Genomic DNA, 17904 nt, shown 5'->3' on the forward strand with positions numbered 1-17904 from the left:
GGCTGACTAGTAAACTTCAGGCTTATATTTTTTTTAATGAAAAAAATTTGTTGTGGAAACATAGAAGTATATAACAAACACTAATAAACCACCCCCCAACTCCTGGCTTAAAAAAGATCTATTTTTTTTTAAACCAAGACATAGGAACCATCTTTTTCTGCCTTCACCGCCCAGGATTTTGTTACTAAAATGGGATTCTTGTTTCCAAGGAGTTTATGTGAGAATTAAATGAGGGCATATAAACAAAGCATGGCACATGGCAGGTGCTCAAAAATTATAGCTACTACTGTGAATACTTCCATAATTATTGCTATTCTGACTAGCCCCCAGTAGATCCTGGTTACAGAAGCTGGGGACGGTCAGAGCTGTGGGAAGGTAAGGGGTAACTTAGCATTTGGTGATGGGGCGGGAGAGGCAGTTTCAGAAGAGAAGTTAAGTGAAGCCCTTGGGGTTTCTGATGCTGACGTCTTGGAGCCCTTGTTTCGCTCGTCTGTGGAGGGGAGGCAGGCAGCCATGTGGTCTGCATTGTGAACCCCGCCATGGAAGGACTCACTACCTTCAGTGAGTCAGAGAGGCTCTGGTTCTTGCATGTGGCAGCAGCCTGGCTTCTCCCCAAATGAGAGTGGACCCAGACACGTGCTGTGCCTCAGCAAAGTCTGGAAAGCCCGTAGGCTGTTCTCTCGGAATGTTTCGTTTGTCACAGGAGATGCTTGTTCAGTTCTTGAATCGAGATGTAAGAAGCTCTTGAGCCATATCAGTAACATGTTAATGGGCCCTGTCTCCCGTCATATTCTTTTGGGGAAGAGCAACAGTGAAGCTCTCAAGGCCCCACCAAATCCACTCTTTTTAAAAGATGTCTTTCCTGAGACCCCCAGGCCATACCCATCTCTGTGATGTCTGAAAGTCAGTCAGTTTATTGCTGCTTTTAAAATTTTTCCCCTAGATTATTCTGTCTCCTGGTTTGGGTTTTAGTTCTTAGGATTGGGAGCTTCTGAAAGGCTGCTTGACCTTCTGTTGTTTTTATCTGAGCTGAACCCCTCCTGTGGGAGAGAGGGCCTTCCGAGCATTCTTTCCAATATTCGATCCCAGGAGTAGTTCTTGTCTTTTTACAGAAATCATCCTGTCCTCCGAGCTTTATTGTGAAAGGCTACTTCAGATCTTTTTGGAACTAGGTAGGATTTAAGTCATAAGGAGAGACATTCACGTACTGTTTTCTTCTAAGGTTGATAGACATTATTTCATCAAATCCAAGATTTCATGCATCGTAAGAAGCACCACTATTTTATGTACCACTAAGAAAGAACACTGCCAACTAAACCATGTCATTTGAAAAACATCCTGATTTCAGAGATGTGAACAAAATGCGTGTTTTAAAATTGACAAGATGTGATGTATTGATACAAAACTGTGTTGGCTGGAATGAGTCAGGAGTTAGAGTTCAGGCGAGCAGACGTTTATTCCACCAGGGCTTTCACATCATGTCTGACGCCCATCACTGAACTTCTCGTCTCTCTATACCCACTTTGCTGCCCGACTCCCTCTGAGGTGCCGGTTGCTGCAGCATTAAGTCCAGTTATCTCAGCCAGAAATCTGAGCATCAGACGGGGCTCATTCCCTCCTTTCCCTCCCATACCTAGTCTCCCGCTAGTTGATTCTGCCTCTTGAATATCTGTCCTGCCTGTTCCCAGTGCCCCAGCCTCACAACCAGTGCCCTGGTGCAGGTTTCCACCGTCTCTCACCTGGATGTGCCAGGAGTCTCCCGGCTGGTCCCTCTGCACTCACTTGATTCTCTGCACGGCAGCCCATCGGGTTGTGTCCCTGCCTGGCGTGTGCCCTTCTGTGCTCTTCACTGTCCTGGGATGACATCCACGCCCTCCTCCCCTCACACACCCCAGTCCAGTCGCCTGAACATATTTCAGTCCCGGGCGTCGACGCCCCAGGCTGTCTCTCACCTCCTAGCCCTGTCTGAAGGCTCCGTCACTCCCATCCGCACAGGCACACAGAGTCCACACGCAGACTCCGTCCCTCTGCTTCACCTGGCCGGCAACTCAGATGTGCTCTCATTTCCTTCAGCAGCCATATCACCCCACGGTTTCCCTACGGGGGCACCAACCCCGTTGGGGGGTAATGCTTGTCATAACTGCCTGATTCTGTGTCTGCGTCCCTCCTGGAACATCCTCTTTTGCTCACCTTTGCACCCACATGGTGCCTGCAGCACCGTTGGGTTGGAAGAATACTTGGTTCATCTTCATTTTGCATCTGAGATGCAGAGGATAATTAATTTGCCTGGACTCGAGGTGGAAGCCCAGGTCCACAAAACACGAGATTTTCCCATCCAGCTGGGGATGCACAGAGCTTGAAAGGCAAAACCTGGCCCACAGGCTCCCGTGTGAGCTCAACTCCCTGCATCAGCCTCATTCAGTTTTTTCATCTCTCAGACCTGCTGCACCTGCAGGTGGCAGGGAATTAGTTACTCCATCTGAAAGGCTGAAAGGCTGTAATGGCTTAGTCCTTTTTCTCCTTTCTCTCCCTGGTTGTGAGTGAGTGAGTGAGATAAGGTATTGAATAGACGGCACTGTGCACAGAGGTGAGGGTGACCCTGTCACTTTGCTAATAATGTGTGGTTAGCATTGTGCCCTGATTTTGATTTTTTTTCAGGCGGTTTACAGTCCTGAAGCCACAGCCCTGTGACACAGAGCAGGGTTTTCCTCACCATGTGGAAGTGGAGCCCCAGGGCAGAGCAGCTCAAGTTTCTAGAGACTTCCTGGCTCTGGCTCCGGCTCCAGGTCGATCATCTCTGGTGGGTGTGTGGGAAGTTCCTTTTATGGTTGAAATGGAGACTGTTGGCGGGAAGGAGCCAGCCGGTGGTGGCTGCTTGGGTTTCCAAGAGGATCCGCTGCTAGTCTCTGGGGAGCTTTCCCAGGAGGGTTGAGCAGAGAGGCTGCTTGTTCGTTCTCGAGTACACGTGAAACACCTTCTGTGTACAGGGCCCAGAGGAAGTCAGGGAGGGAGACGGAAGATGGAAAGACATAGGGCTTCGGGGTTGGATAGGCTCAGCTGCATTCTCCTTCTGGCCCTGGTCAGCTGTGTGCCTTTGGGTCACTGGCTTACGAGCTCTGTCTGCTTCTGTCCCTCTGTAAAATAAAGGTGACAGTAACTTCATGGACCAGTTAGAGTGTCTTTAGTTGCAAAGAAAATCTGTTATTACCTCACGTAAGGAAACCTCCCCAGGTAGGGTGAGTCACCTTCACCTGAGGCTCGCGGTGGCTGGTTAATTCAGTGGCCCCGTGGAACCCCTTTGTGGTAGTCTCCATGCATTTCTTGTCCCAGCTGCCCAGTTCTCCTTTTGGTGCCCAAATGACTGCATTCCAGAGGAAACCCAGAGGCAGAAAAGTAGTCTCTTCCTTGTGCCTCTTTTTAAGAGAGAGAAAGAGACTTCCAGGAACCCCCAACAGACTTTTCCTCAAGTCTCAATGGCCAGAATTACCACGGGTGGCCCATCCTACCCAATCCCTGATAAGAACAGCAGTTACCAGGAAGGGCCGAGACTCATCTGTGGGTCTGAGCTACCCCTTCCACGCCCTTGTACCAGGCTCCCAAACCTGAACAGAATCGGGGGTGGCAGCTAGTGGTTCATCACGCTCAGGGGGTGTCAGAGCCCTCCAGGCCCCTGGTTCTCAGTGCGGTGCCTGCAGGAACAAAACGGACATGTGGAAGTGCTCGCCCTTCCCCAGCCCGCTCTGGGAGCATACAGACTCTAACGGGGCAAGGACTGTCCCCCGGGGGGATAAGCAGGCAGTGGAAGAGGCAGAGGCACGTGCTTCAGGGTTTGAGAAGGTGGTTACCGAGATTACACTCTAGTCACGGCCTTGGTGGGGTGTTTTGCCAGGTCTCTAGACTGGAGGAGGCTGGCTATCAAAAGAGAAGCAGACTTCGCTGCTTAACGAAGTGTCAGAAGAGCAAAGCCAAGTTTACAAGCAACGTGCATGGACCTAATCTCCACAGCCTTTCTCATTTTTCCACTGTACAGCTGGTCTGCGAACACACTTCTCCTTTAGTGTTAGCCAATAAATCAAAACCCTTTAGGAGAAATACCAAAATTGCTAAAGCCTTAATCGTCAGTACATAGCTACATTTCTGTGGGTTAGTAATTCTTGCTTAATACTTTTGCAATATCAGGCCGGCCACCATCTTTGGGCTCTTTATAATGTCCCAATCTCTGTTCCTGGAGAGATGGTGGAACAAACCCCCTGCAGTCTTGCATGGTTTCTTCAGAGTGCCTTTGTACCCTAGCCTCTTGCCATCAGTTTTTAGAGCAGTGTAGTAGAAAGACCACTGGTCTGAGAGTCAGAAGATGTGTGCCATGGGATTCAGGCCAGTCTGTGACCTCTGAGGGCCACGGTCTCCCTTTCTGAGCACAGACACTGGATTAGATCCGAGTGATCAGGACCTCGTCCCCTCCCAGGGCTGTGCAGACATTGCGAGTCAGTCATGGCTTTCTCCCTGCTCACTGCCTCCTGGCCTAGACCCAGTCTTAGAATCCTTTCCCAGTAGCCAGGCAGCGATCATTGATGGATCCATCAGAGGTGGTATTCAAGATGAAACTGGTTTTCTACCTCAGAACTAGTCGTCCCCTGGGGCCCTTGTAGTTTCATAATTTATCCACAGAAGCCCGCACATTACTTTTTGAAGAGCCTTATCAGAACTCCATTTGAAGCCCTATTCCTCTAGGACATGTTATGATCAAGGGCCATTACACAGGAGGGTCGTGGCAACCGTGATGCCCTTGGTCTTGCTCACTGAGAATCTCCAGCATTTAGCCCAGGACATAATTGGACCCAGTTATCTGTGGAGTGAAATGAATGAGTTTGGGATGGGGGTCTGCTCGGAAAGCGTGCCCTCCCCTTGTCTCTATGGGAGGGGCCCTGGGGGCTGCATTATGTGTTGGGAAAGAAAACTGCTTCCCTCCTTTTGGATATTGTTAGAGTTTTAAAAGTCTTCTCTGGGTTTCTTCTGTCTTGTTTGTATTTGGCTTTCCAAGCCTTAGAAGTAAAGAGAATGGAAGTTAAAGCTTCAGACTGGGAAGGAGCCCGCTTCATTAGGGGTGGGCCTGGGGAGCTTTCAGGTACTTTAGAAGAGGAACCTCTGTTCCCGCTGGCGTCCCTGGCCCACAGCCTGGTACCTGGCAGCCGTGCCGGGCATGGAGCCACGCTTCCTAGTGCATCCCCACCTGTTGCCTCCGGCAGCTCCTGCCTGCTCTCCTCCCCCAGGAACTCCTGGCCTGTATCCGGGTAGCTGTTTTCTTAGCTGCTTGGAGGGTCTGCTCCCCGGCTGAAGGCTCCCCTGAAAACTGTGGCCATATCTTTGGCCAGCCTGGAGAGGGAACTTGATTTGGCCTCCCTGCCAATAGTGGAAGGAAAGAAACATTTTCAGACGGGTGCAGTGTGGGTCACTACAGGTAAGCCTCGTAGTCAACCCTTACTTTACAGATGTGCAGACTGAGGCTCAGAGACGAGAGGCAGTGACCCAGCGAGGAGGAGATGAAGCTGGGACCCACCTGCACGTTGACTGCAGATGTCTGTGTTGCACAGAGCTGCGGGCACGTGGGAGGCGGGTGATCTCGTGGGAGAATGGGGTGGGGGGAGCAGCAGTTCCGTTGGGTGAGGAAGGGGCGCTCTTCTCCCGCATTCAGTGTGTACTCCCCTGCCCTCGCCTCTAGATGTGTTCTTTTGGGTCCAACCCTCTGGGAGCTGGCCACAAAACCGCAGGATTGCTTCAGGCCCTACTCTGGTTCCGGGGGGCAGGCTGAGCCTTTGGTTAGTTCTTCTTCCTGATGGGAAATTGGAATGACATGTGCCCGTCCAAACACCTAGAGCTAGTCTCTCATTGGTTCCCCCTCTTCCCATTCATCCTCCGGACAAATTGCAAACTGTACGAAACAGGAGGTTAAAGGTGCTGATTCTCCGAAGGTGGGAGATTGTTAGTAAAGCGGCTGGAGTGGCGAACCCGCGCACCAGGAGATGAAAAATGAGGTGCGTTTTAGAAACCCTTCCCGATCACACGGTGTATCATTCTCTGGGTTTCCCATGCATGCTTTAGCTGTAGGAAGATTTCTTTGAACCTGGAGATTTCGTTTTAGAAACCTTTCCCGATCACACGTGTACTATCCTCTGGGTTTCCCATGTACGCATTTCTTTTAAGTTTGTAGCCAAATTTCATTGTTGTTGTCAGTTTGTCTTTATGACATTTAATATGTGTGAAACATTGTTATAATTTGCATTTCTTTGACCACTACTGAGATCGAACAGTGTTTCCTGTCTTTACATACTCTCTCCTTCAGCTCCTGGTAACCTCAAATCTACTTTCTGTGGCTCTAAATTTTGCCTAGTCTAGTTATTTCATATAAGTAAAATCATCCAATATTTGTCCTTTTGTGCCTGGCTTCTTTCCCTCAACATAATGTCTTCAAGGTTCGTTTGTGTTGCAGGGCGCGTCAGCTTTATTCCATTCTGTGGTTGAATAACGTCCCACTGTGTGTATGGACCACGTTGGCCTATCTGTTCATCTGTTTCTGGATACGGGTTGTTTCCACCCCAGGCAGCTTTTTACATGGAGACAGGACCTTTCCAGCTACTTGCCTCTGTTGTGGGGATGCTTGCTGAAGCCTGGAGAACCTGCGTCTGCCTGCGGGGCGGGGTGGCCACCGCTGTTGGGGATGGTGGTGAGCTTTCAACGTAACTAACCTGGGAGTGTTTAAACACAGGATGAACACTGTAATTGGTCTTGTGCTGACACTAACTCTGATTTGGTTTTCTTCCTGTCCACTCCATAAACTCAACAGCATGGAACAGGACCTCCAGAGAGGGCACTTCATCTTTGGTTCTAAGCAACAAATCATCTTCCGTAGATGGAAATTTACCTTGTTCTTGAAGTTCCCCAGAGGAGCCACCTGGGAGCCCCAAGTCTCTGCTGGGTGACCTGGGCAGGCCACGCCTAAGTGGCCTCAGGTTCCCCATCTGTAAAATGATGTAAAATCCCTTTTAAGAGATTACATGTCCTTCCTGGACAGACAGATTAAAAAGTACCTTTTAAATTCAAGTCCAGTTTTTTCCTTGCTGTTCGTCCTTCAAGCCTGTTCCCCTCTCCTCTGTGAAAAGCACTGGTCAGCATTCCGCCCAGAGAAATCCTGTATTTATTGCCCACACCTGTGATGTCTGTGGTCCCGCGGCCTCCGGTTAAATGACAGGGTGGAGTCCCCGGTGTGAGCAGATGGACCGCAGCTGCCACGTCCGCTGGGTTTCTTTCTTGCTCCTGTTTGACAGGCGCCTCCCCCCGCCCCCCGGTGTCCAGCCTTTCTCCGGAGGCCTGGCAGCTCTGAGGTGGCCTTGGGAGACTTCGGTTTCTGCCTCTCCGGATGAACTGCCCCCTCTCTCATCACCGGAAAATAAACGATGCTGGTTGTCACCTGTTTGCTCCTCAGCCGCCAGCTGTGCGAGAGGTGAAAATTCCCGCTGCATCAGTCTCCCCTGAGGCACGAGGCCGCTCACGGGCGTTTTTCTTTTTCAGAACAATAAATCTGAAGGATTCAGTGCTGCAGCAGGTGCTGGAGAGGAAGAATGAGGTCCTGTGTGTCCTGACACAGAAGATAGTGACGACGCGGACGTGTGTGATATCCGAGCACGTCCAGATCGAGGAGAAGTGCGGTGGCATGGTGGGGATCCAGACCAAGACCGTGCAGGTGCGCACCCAGCGGGTGGAGGTGCCGGGTCAGAGGCCACGGGGGCCTCAGTCAGGGGCCTCTTTGGGTGGGGTCTTCATTCGTCAGGATTCTTTCTGTAGTGAGTTAACAGAAATCCAACTCAAATTGGTTTAAACGAGAAAGAATTTATTGGCTCATGTAACTGAAACATTTGGGGTGATCTAGCTTCAGTCACCTCTGGATCCAGGACTCAAGAGAAGGTTGTGGGCTGCCTTCCCTGGGGTAGATTCCCTCTCATATAAGCTTGTGGGGAGGCAGCTCCTGGCTTTCTTCCCACCTCATCCCCAGTGGAAAGAGTGCTTCAGGGCTAGCACTCACTGGACCCTCCCGGTCCGTGCTCATTCCTGAAGTAAACCCAAGGCCGGGATGATAGGACACTTGGACGGGCCGTGCAGGGTTGGATCAGGTGCTTTCCCAAAAGCAAATGGGTCAAATGAGCATTGGCTAGGTTGACGCACAGATGACCCCTAGAGCCCCTCAGAGCCAAGGGTCTCAAAATGATTCCTTTGCTTTAGCTGCCTTATATCCCTAATGGATCGAGTTAGGGAAGGTAAAGGTCTGTACATATGTCTTTATATACATACACAGATGCTTCTGGATTCAGTTGCAGACAGTCTTACCAAGCTGGTCCCTGAGCTTCAGTGGAACCGAACTGGCACAGGAGGCTGCAGCCCCAGACTGTCTCTCCTCCAGCTTGCCATGGTGCCCGATATTCTCTTCTTAGAGATTTACTTCTTGGGGTAACTTTCAAATTATACTAGAGGACCCAGAAAAGTTGTATTTAGGAGGTGGAGATACAGGTTCGGGGCTGGACTCTCCCTGGGGTGGGCAGGCCGGACAGAGTGATGAGGCCTGATGGGAGATGGCTTCAGCTGGCCCCGCCGGTACTTCCGTCCACGGTGACCCCCACCAAAGGCCTGGAGCCTGCCTGGGAGTCAGGAGACCAGCTGGTATCACACTGTGACCAGGATCAAGTCGCTAAAGATGTCTCTGATCTCCAGCATTTGGGCAACGAATAGCTTCTCACCTTCCTCCCCAGGCCACGGTGGGCAAGGGTCATATTTGTGACAGGGTTTGAAGGAGAGAGCTTTGGTGCCTGACTCGGCATTGCCTGCCCACCCTTCTGTCATCCTTGTGCCTCTCCCCTGGAGTTATCTGACTGTACAGTGTGCCATCCACGAGGTCCAGGAGGATGTGCTCGGGGGGTCTTGCTCTCAGCTAGGTTCTCCTAGTCGGGCTCTCTTACCACTGAGGATTTCAGAGTTGTTTCCATAATCCTCCATGAGGGAAATGGGAAGTTATCTTGTTTTTTGTCTTCTTTATTCAGCACCATAGACCTAACTTCATTGTATCCCAAACTGGGATCTCGCCTTTGTGCCACCAGGTTGGCCATTGGCTTTGGAATACTTGTAGGACATCATGGGGCCGACAAGGATTAAATCCTGGCCCCTGCCCGCTGGTCCCTTTTTCTGCTCCATTCCATGGGCATTTTCCTGGCACTCTTTGTGCACAGGCACTAGGCTGGCCACATGGGGGCAGGAGAAACCTGGGAGAGCCTGAGCACACAGGTGGGAGCATGCGCCCTCGTCCACAGGTGTCAGCGACGGACGATGGGAACATCATCAAGGACAGCAATGTGGTGCTGGAAATCCCGGCTCCCACCACCATCGCCTACGGCGTCATCGAGCTGTATGTGAGAGCAGACGGCCAGTTCGGTGAGTGTGCCTCAGTTCAGAGCTCTCTGGAGGCGGTTGAGCCATCGCGGAGGGACACCCCATCTTCCCCTGAGACACATACTTGTAGAGGATCCCCCGCTGCTCTGGGGATTGAGAAGAAAGAGATATCGGAAGAGTTTGGGGATGTCTCAAGACAAGTGAGACAGAGGGCCGCGGTGGGAGGGTGTTGGTGAGGAATGCCCAGATGTCGGTGTGGGGCGTGCTTCACCGACAGGGCACAGGGCGAAGAACGTGGGCTCTGCAGTTGGACGGACTGGGCATCGGCCCCAGCGCCACGGGGTCCTGTGAGGTCTCAGGCAGCTTGCTGAAGCCGCCTGGGCCTCAGCTTCCCGAGTCTGGGAGGGGAAAGACATTCCCTCACAGGGCTGCGGTGAGGACCAGGTTAGATGAGGTGTGTGAAGGGCCTGGTAGAGCGGTGGCTTATTAAGTACTCACCTTAGCTATTAATAATACTGTCATCGTTGTGATCATCTCACCTCCCGTCCCCTGTAGGGAGCCCACAGAGCTGCATTTGACCTTGCTGTCTGATCAGCAGTGTGTTCAAAGCCGGGAGGTCACTGCATCACTTGAAGAAAATAGGGTTTTACAGTTGGTGTGGCTTGTCTTAGATACTCACGGCTCTTCCCTCACACTCTTCCCAGGAAAAGGTTGTGTCAAACCCAAGAAAACTGTCTGACTGCTTTTTGGGGACATGAATTAATATATGTAACATCATAAATAATTAACTTTTTTAGGTATGATCACATTGTTGTGGTTATGTTTATGAAAAGCGTCATCTTAGTTTTTAGAGATTTACAGTGAACTCTTCACAGATGAAATGGAAATATGTCTGTGGTTTGCTTCAAGCACGATGGCGGAGGGTGAGGTGTGTGTGTGGTGGGTAGAGGTGGGGGAGGTCATCACAGCCGGTCGATGCGTGTGCGGAGGCTCCCTGTACTACTCTCTCCGTCCCTGTGCACTTTCAATTCTCCATGATGAGAACATTGTAAAAGGGTGCCGTGACGGGCCATACGTGTCTGTGGCTGCCTCCTGCCCTTCCCCCAGTTGTTTTCTGTCAGGTGGCGGGGACCAGGCCAGGGATGCGGGTGTCTTCCGGGAGTCAGCCTTCTGCTCACTCGGCCACGCGAGGTACCACCGTTTAGCTACAACCGTGGGCGCTTGGAATGCTGATTGTCCTATGGGACAGTGGACAAGCCCGCGGATGTGTAAGGGACGTGAAGGGCGGTCACCGACCCTCCCTCTTTCGTTTCGCATGTAGAGCAGCCTGTGTTTCGGTGGGGAGACAAGAAGCGAAGGTGCCAGTTGTAGGAAGTTGGTCTAGGGGTGGGCCAGGGACGCATGGGATACCAGGAATACCAAGAATCGTGACCAGCATCCTTTAGGTCTAAGGTTCCAAATTTGTGTCATCCTGGGCATGATGATTATTCTTTCTCTTTGAAAGACTATCCATCCACTGAACAAACTGCCTATTAGATGATTAAGTTGCCCCTCCAGCTTTTGTCATCAGCGTGTGATAAGCTTTGTGACCACGTGGGCTTGTGTGACTCCAGCCCAGGCTGCTGAGGCCTTGGTTATCCTGTCCAGATGGAGTGGTGGTGGAGGTGTTGCTTTTGTCAGGCTCTTTGGAAGCTTGGCCCGCACCGAGGATGCCCATGAGTGCTCTGAGGACCCTTTGGTGGCTGGGGGCCAGGCTGGGGCTGCCATTCCAGGCTTTGGGGCCCCCGGGAGCCCCTCCCTGTTTCTCCGAGGAGGTGCAGGTGCTCTGCCCTGCATGCAGCTCTGTTGGGGCACCTGTCGCTCCCACAGGGCGCGTCTCTTTTCTCAGATGGGGTTGGGAAGACAAAGCCTGCCTGGCGAGGCTCTCCTGTTTGCATTTCAGTTTCAAGCCTTCTATCTTGACTTGCTTCTGCTGTCTTGAAAATAAACTCTCTGTGCTGCTGAGCAGAGGTGCCCTGGGGAGTTCTCAGGGTTTCTCTGGCTCTCTTCTCACACCCTGGCCTAGGAAGCCCTTTCCTTTGCCCTCTCCTTCTGCTGCCTGCCCTGCCTGTGCAGCTTGGTGGTCAGGCCCTTGTTCGTGTGACACACTGCCTGATTCTTAAGCCACTTCTGCTGCTTTTTCCCATCTCTTTTCTGTTGCTCTTCCTGCAGAATGTTCTGATCTGGCTTCATAAACAGCCCTACAGGGGCTGGAAGGGCCCTTAAGAGGCTGCTCGATCTCTCCTCCCACCTTCTGGGTGGGAGTACGGTTGACGAGGATCCTGGCTGTCTTCTGAAACTTCGAGAGGAGGCCACTCCCTCCGTGTCCCTTGGGGGAGGCATCTGTGAGCCCGTCCTTGACGAGGGGTTCGCTCAGCCATGATCCCTCCCTTTGCCAAAAGACCCCCCCCCCCCCCACCTCTTATGGCCAACCAGAAACATCATGTTACTGTCTTGAACTTTAGCCTTTGCTTTGTAGAATTAGGCATTTACCAGTGTCCTTTCAGCACGAACTTCTGATTGGGCACCTGTGGACGTGAACCTGTGCTTCCCACCCTCCCGGGTCTGTGCACTTCTCTGCAGGTCCAGAGGCCAACACCGACACCCCCCGCCTCGTTCCCATCACAGACTCTTAATTGGCTCCTCTGCTTTGAATCTTTCCCATCCTAACAGTGTAGCTGATGTGATTATTTAAAAATATGCATTTGGGGCTTCCTTGGTGGCGCAGTGGTTGAGAGTCCGCCTGCCGATGCAGGGGACACAGGTTCGTGCCCTGGTCCGGGAGGATCCCACATGCTGCGGAGCGGCTGGGCCCGTGAGCCATGGCCGCTGAGCCTGCGTGTCCGGAGCCCATGCTCCGCAACGGGAGAGGCCACAACAGTGAGAGGCCCGCGTACCGCAAAAAAAAAAATACACATTTGGTCACTTCACTCACCTGCTCAAACACCCTTCTGAGGCTCCCTTTGTCCCAAGATAAAGTCTGCCCTTCCAGGCACGTTGTGTCCAGCCTTGCTTCTCATCACCAGCGCCTCCCAACATAGTGATCCAGCCAGGGTTAACCCACCGTCTGGGAACCCTCCACTCTTGCTTATCGTGAGCCTCTGGAGTGTGCTCCCTGCCTCTTGGCCCAGCTAATTCCTACCAGGCTTTTGGGGGCTACTTAGACACTGCTTCGTCCAAGAATCCTTTTCTGCTTCTTTCTCCACACCTGCCACTCTGGATTCAGTGACCTGTCCGCCTCTTCCACTCATATCACACTTACTGTCAAGGCCTAGGTTGTGGTCCTGTTGAATCTCTGGCTCCTTGCAGTGCCTGATGCTGCGAAGAGTGAAGGAGTTGGCAGTGCCTTCAGGGGGGCTGTGCATATGTGTAAAGGAAGAGTGGTGCTGGGGTCTTGGACTCCCAAAATATGGTTGGGGGGCCCCACAGGGCTATTGGCAGGATTTGAGGCTGTGTTAATGGTCATGGTCCTTGTCCTTGGGGAGCTTTCCCTGGGGGTCAGTTCACGCTTATCCACCTCGGTGCCTGGTGCATAGGGTGGAGCGAGCCAGGGGCATCCTGGATGACTAGGAGTGTGGGTGGGTCGTCGGGTGAGTAAACGAAAGCTTGTTTTCTTTGTCTTTAGACAGCCGACCCTGTCTTTACGGATGTCATCAGTGTCCACAGCAATTGAAAATATGTGCTAATACCCATGCCTTTCACATGTCATGCAAGTACTAGGCTCAGCCACATTCTCATTCCATAGCCTGTACACAAATTATTAAGTAGAAGCATAAAATGAACCCTCATTCTTTTTAAAACATTTTTATTGGAGTAGAGTTGATTTACAATGTTGTTAGTTTCAGGTGTACAGCGAAGTGATTCAGTTATACATATATCCACTCTTTTTTTTTTTTATTTTTTAGTTTTTTAACTATCCACTCTTTTAAATTCTTTTCCCATATAGGCCATTACAGAGTACTGAGTAGAGTTCCCTATGCTATACAGCAGGTCCTTATTAGCTGTCTATTTTATATATAGTAGTGTGTATATGTCAATGCCAGTCTCCCAGTTTATCCCTCCCCTCTTCCCCCCTGGTAACCATAAGATTGTTTTCTACATCTCTAACTGTATTTCAGTTTTGTAATCTTTCTAGATTCCACATATAAGCAATATCATACGATATTTGTTCTCTGACTGACTTCACTCAGTATGACAATCTCTAGGTCCATCCATGTTGCTGCAAATGGTATTATTTCATTATTTTTTATGGCTGAGTTATATTGCATTGTATATATGTACCACATCTTCTTTATCCATTCCTCTGTTGATGGGCATTTAGGTTGCTTCCACATCTTGGCTATTGTAAGTAGTGCTGCAGTGAACATTGGAGTGCATGTATCTCTTTGAATTATCGTTTTCTCTGGGTGTATGCCCAGAAGTGTGATTGCTGGATCATATGGTAGTTCTATTTTTAGTTTTCTAAGGAACATCCATACTGTTCTCCATAGTGGCTGTATCAATTTACATTCCCACCAACAGTGCAAGAGGGTTCCCTTTTCTCCACACCCTCTCAGAATTTGTTGTTTCTAGATTTTTTGATGATGGCCATTCTGACTGGTGTGAGGTGATGCCTCATTGTAGTTTTGATTTGCATTCCTTTAATAATTAGCAATATTGAGCATCTTTTCGTGTGTTTTTTGGCCATCTGTCTTCTTTGGAGAAATGTCTGTTTAGTTCTAATGCCTATTTTTTGATTGGATTGTTTTGTTGTTGAGTTGTATGAGCTATTTGTGTATTTTGGAGATTAATCCCTTGTTGGTCGCTTCATTTGCAAATATTTTCTCCCATCCTGGCGTTGTCTTTTCCTTTTGTTTATGGTTTCCTTTGCTGTGCAAAAGCTTTTGAGTTTAATTAGGTGCCATTTGTTTTCTTTTTGTTTTTATTTTCATTACTGTAGGAGGTGGGTCAGGAGAACCCTCATTCTTTTGTTTTTTTTTTACATCTTTATTGGAGTATAATTGCTTTACAATGGTATGTTAGTTTCTGCTTTATAACAAAGTGAATCAGCTGTACATATACATATATCCCCATATCTCTTCCCTCTTGCGTCTCCCTCCCTCCCACCCTCCCTGTCTCACCCCTCTAGGTGGTCACAAAGCACCGAGCTGATCTCCCTGTGCTATGCGGCTACTTCCCACTAGCTATCGGTTTTATATTTGGTAGTGTATATATGTCCATGCCTCTCGCTTTGTCACAGCTTACCCTTCCCCCTCCCCATATCCTCAAGTCCATTCTCTAGTAGGTCTGCGTCTTTATTCCTGTCTTACCCCTAGGTTCTTCACGACATTTTTTTTTCTTAAATTCCATATATATGTGTTAGCATACGGTATTTGTCTTTCTCTTTCTGACTTACTTCATTCTGTATGAAAGACTCTAGGTCTATCCACCTCATTACAAATAGCTCAATTTCGTTTCTTTTTATGGCTAATATTCCATTGTATATATGTGCCACATCTTCTTTATCCATTCATCCGATGATGGACACTTAGGTTGTTTCCATCTCTGGGCTATTGTAAATAGAGCTGCAATGAACATTTTGGTACATGACTCTTTTTGAATTATGGTTTTCTCAGGTTATGTCCAGTAGTGGGATTGCTGGGTCATATGGTAGTTCTGTTTGTAGTTTAAGGAACCTCCATACTGTTCTCCACAGTGGCTGTATCAATTTACATTCCCTCCAACAGTGCAAGAGGGAGAACCCTCATTCTTGAGTTCACACAATTTTTACTTAGCAAGGACACAGTGTTGCTTTTTTTTTTTTTTTTTTTTTTTTTTTGCGGTACGCGGGCCTCTCACTGCTGTGGCCTCTCCCATTGCGGAGCACAGTCTCCGGACACACAGGCTCAGCGGCCATGGCTCACGGGCCCAGCCGCTCCGCGGCATGTGGGATCTTCCCGGACCAGGGCACGAACCCATGTCCCCTGCATCGGCAGGCGGACTCTCAACCACTGCGCCACCAGGGAAGCCCCACACTGTTGCATTTTTACCTACAACTTAGTTACTTTAGTTGGGCCCTCAAATATGGAAGTATTTAAGGGGCATTTCTTTTTATAATTTTTAAAAACTTTTTATTATGGAAAATTACACACATGTTCAGAACTACAGATAGTAATATAGTGAACCCCATGTACCTACCATCCAGCTTCAATAACTAGGGCAGTGCATGTTTCATCTATAACTTTCCCACCTCTCTCCACCCCTACTCAATTGTTTTGAAGCAAATTGTAGGCATTATATTATTTTGTCTATAAATATTGAAATATCTCTAAAAGATAAGGCTTTAAAAAAAAAGACTAGTCTCTTCATACAGATTCATATAGAATATATTCTTTTGTGTATGGATTTTCCTCTCAACATGTTTATAAGGTTCATTCATATAATTGCAGAAAATAGTTTATTAATGAATAACAACTGACTCTCCAAGAGCCACGTAACTACTTGTGCACCTAAATATATTGTCAATAATTCTGTATCAGTTCAGTCAAATCAGATTTATCAAATTCCAATTTTCTCAGTTAAATATGGTGGGTTGTTTGTTGGAGTTGGTTTGTTCCAGTCAGGCTAAGGAAGTACTTCTGATGTTTGAAAGGTTGCTTCCTGCCTGTTCACAAGAACCTTATGTTAAGAACAACCATTTCTCCTGTATTTGTAGGAAGTGGCTGAGTTTTGGTCAAATAGCATAATGTGTAGGAAGCGGGTGTATGAGGAAGAGGGTGGACACGTCCCCCTGCCCTGCTTGATTTAGGTAAAGCCAGGTCTGGGATGTGCCAACAAGGCTGACCCTAATGCCCAGCTTGTCCTTTTCCCCCACATTACAGAATTCTGCCTCCTGCAAGGCAAGCACGGGGGCTTCGAGCACGAGAGGAGAAGTGACTCTGCCTTCCTGGACCTCCTGCCCTTACGAGAGTTTGCGTTCTGGGACACGCCAGATGCTGGGCAAGGGCTGCCTGCCTCGGATGGGCCACTGAGTGTTTTAAAACAAGGTATTGCCAGCAGGCTGGGGCATGGTGAGCTGCTGGGTAATTGAGTGCCGTACCCCAGGAGGGGATGTGGCCTTCAGAAGCGGTGACTCCTTAGTGACTTCATGGAAAACATTTGAGGACAGACAGGATGGTGCCTGAATCAGTTCTAGTTCACTCATCAGGACTCACCCTGGTCAGATCTTAGGGAACCTCAGGTCTTGGATGGCCTGTTTTAAGGAAGGGGTAGGAGGCTGAGGAGGGGAAGAGTTAGGGGCCTAACATTTTCTTTCATCTGAACCACAGGAGTCTTGCTGACTACCAGGAAGAGCTAGTCAGCAGCAAGGAGAGAGAACCCAAGTTTTGCATTTGTTTCATTTATTCCAGGCTTCATTGCCAAGACAGGCAGCGCTTCGTTAGCATCGCAAGATGCTCTCTTGGAGGCCCTTATCCACGTGGCATGAAGCCATGTGAGGCCAAGGCATCCAGCGAGGAGGAGGGCAGTACCTGTGACTTGCCTGCAGCAATTCCTTTCGCTCCCCACAGCATTCTGTGTTTTTTTTAAAAAGTTTCTTGTAGTGGGTAGGGCAGGAATTAGTAGGAGTGCAGTATATAGTGGAAGAGGAGATGGGCAAGGAAAAAGAGAAACGAATAATTAAGAGCTTAGGGAAAAAGAGCTAGAACCAGCTCAGAATATCTCTGGCTTGGAGGGTAAGAGGAGAGACTCATCAGTGGGGCTTCAACGAGTCCCAAACCAGAATATAGATGCTTTTGTTTCTGTAGCAAAAATATCAATGTTGACAGAACTGGCAGTGAAGGTCCAGTCTTAAGGCTTTCCCATCTAATGCAGGGCTGCAGGCCCCCTCACGGTAATTGGGTGTGATTTTCAGCTGCCACTTAAGCGATGTCAATGTCCCGGGTTAGAATCACATCAGCAGCCTTGATCTGCACTACAGGAAGTGACACGACAGGCTGAGCTTTCTTATAATTTCCTTACCCACCAGTCCACCCTGTCAGTTGGTCATTCCAGGCAGCCTGGCATGGAGTGGGGAGGCTGGGTAGTTTAGGCAGGAGTAGGGTGGGCACCCGCCTCTGTGCACTTGGACCCTAGACCAGCCAGGACGGCCCTTCTCTCCAGGCTGGGGCTGGCAAGGAACTAATTGTGTTTACAGAGCAGTTTTTGAGTATAACTGTTGTCTGGAATTTGACATCAGCGGAGGGTGCATTTATGTATTGGTCTGCATCCCTGTATAGGAAAGCTTTGGTTTATCAAATCTTGTTTTTAAATTCCCACTGGGCTTAATTCACTAGAAACTTTTGACTATCTTAAAATGAAAACGGAAGATTTTAAGGGGAGAGGCTCAAGCATCCTGAAGAGGACGTTAGTAATCCAGCTGGGATTCTAACCCATTCTCCAAGATGGGTGAAGAAG

At 49.4% G+C, this 17904-nt stretch overlaps 1 protein-coding gene across 1 annotated transcript in view; it reads left to right on the top strand.

Annotated features, from left to right (window-relative positions):
• GSDME (gasdermin E) overlaps positions 1-17904 on the top strand; it is a 142542-nt gene that overhangs the window by 76618 nt on the left and 48020 nt on the right. Inside the window, exons 4-6 of the mRNA XM_089917603.1 lie at positions 7567-7738; positions 9354-9474; positions 16332-16496. Of these exons, the coding sequence (XP_089773729.1) occupies positions 7567-7738; positions 9354-9474; positions 16332-16496 (458 nt within the window). The remainder of the gene's footprint in view (positions 1-7566; positions 7739-9353; positions 9475-16331; positions 16497-17904) is intronic.

This window comes from Delphinapterus leucas, chromosome 9 (genome assembly GCF_059928025.1).
Source record: "Delphinapterus leucas isolate spDelLeu-1000000601 "Yukka" chromosome 9, BTC_Dleu_Yukka2, whole genome shotgun sequence".
In the NCBI taxonomy this organism is placed as follows: domain Eukaryota; kingdom Metazoa; phylum Chordata; class Mammalia; order Artiodactyla; family Monodontidae; genus Delphinapterus; species Delphinapterus leucas.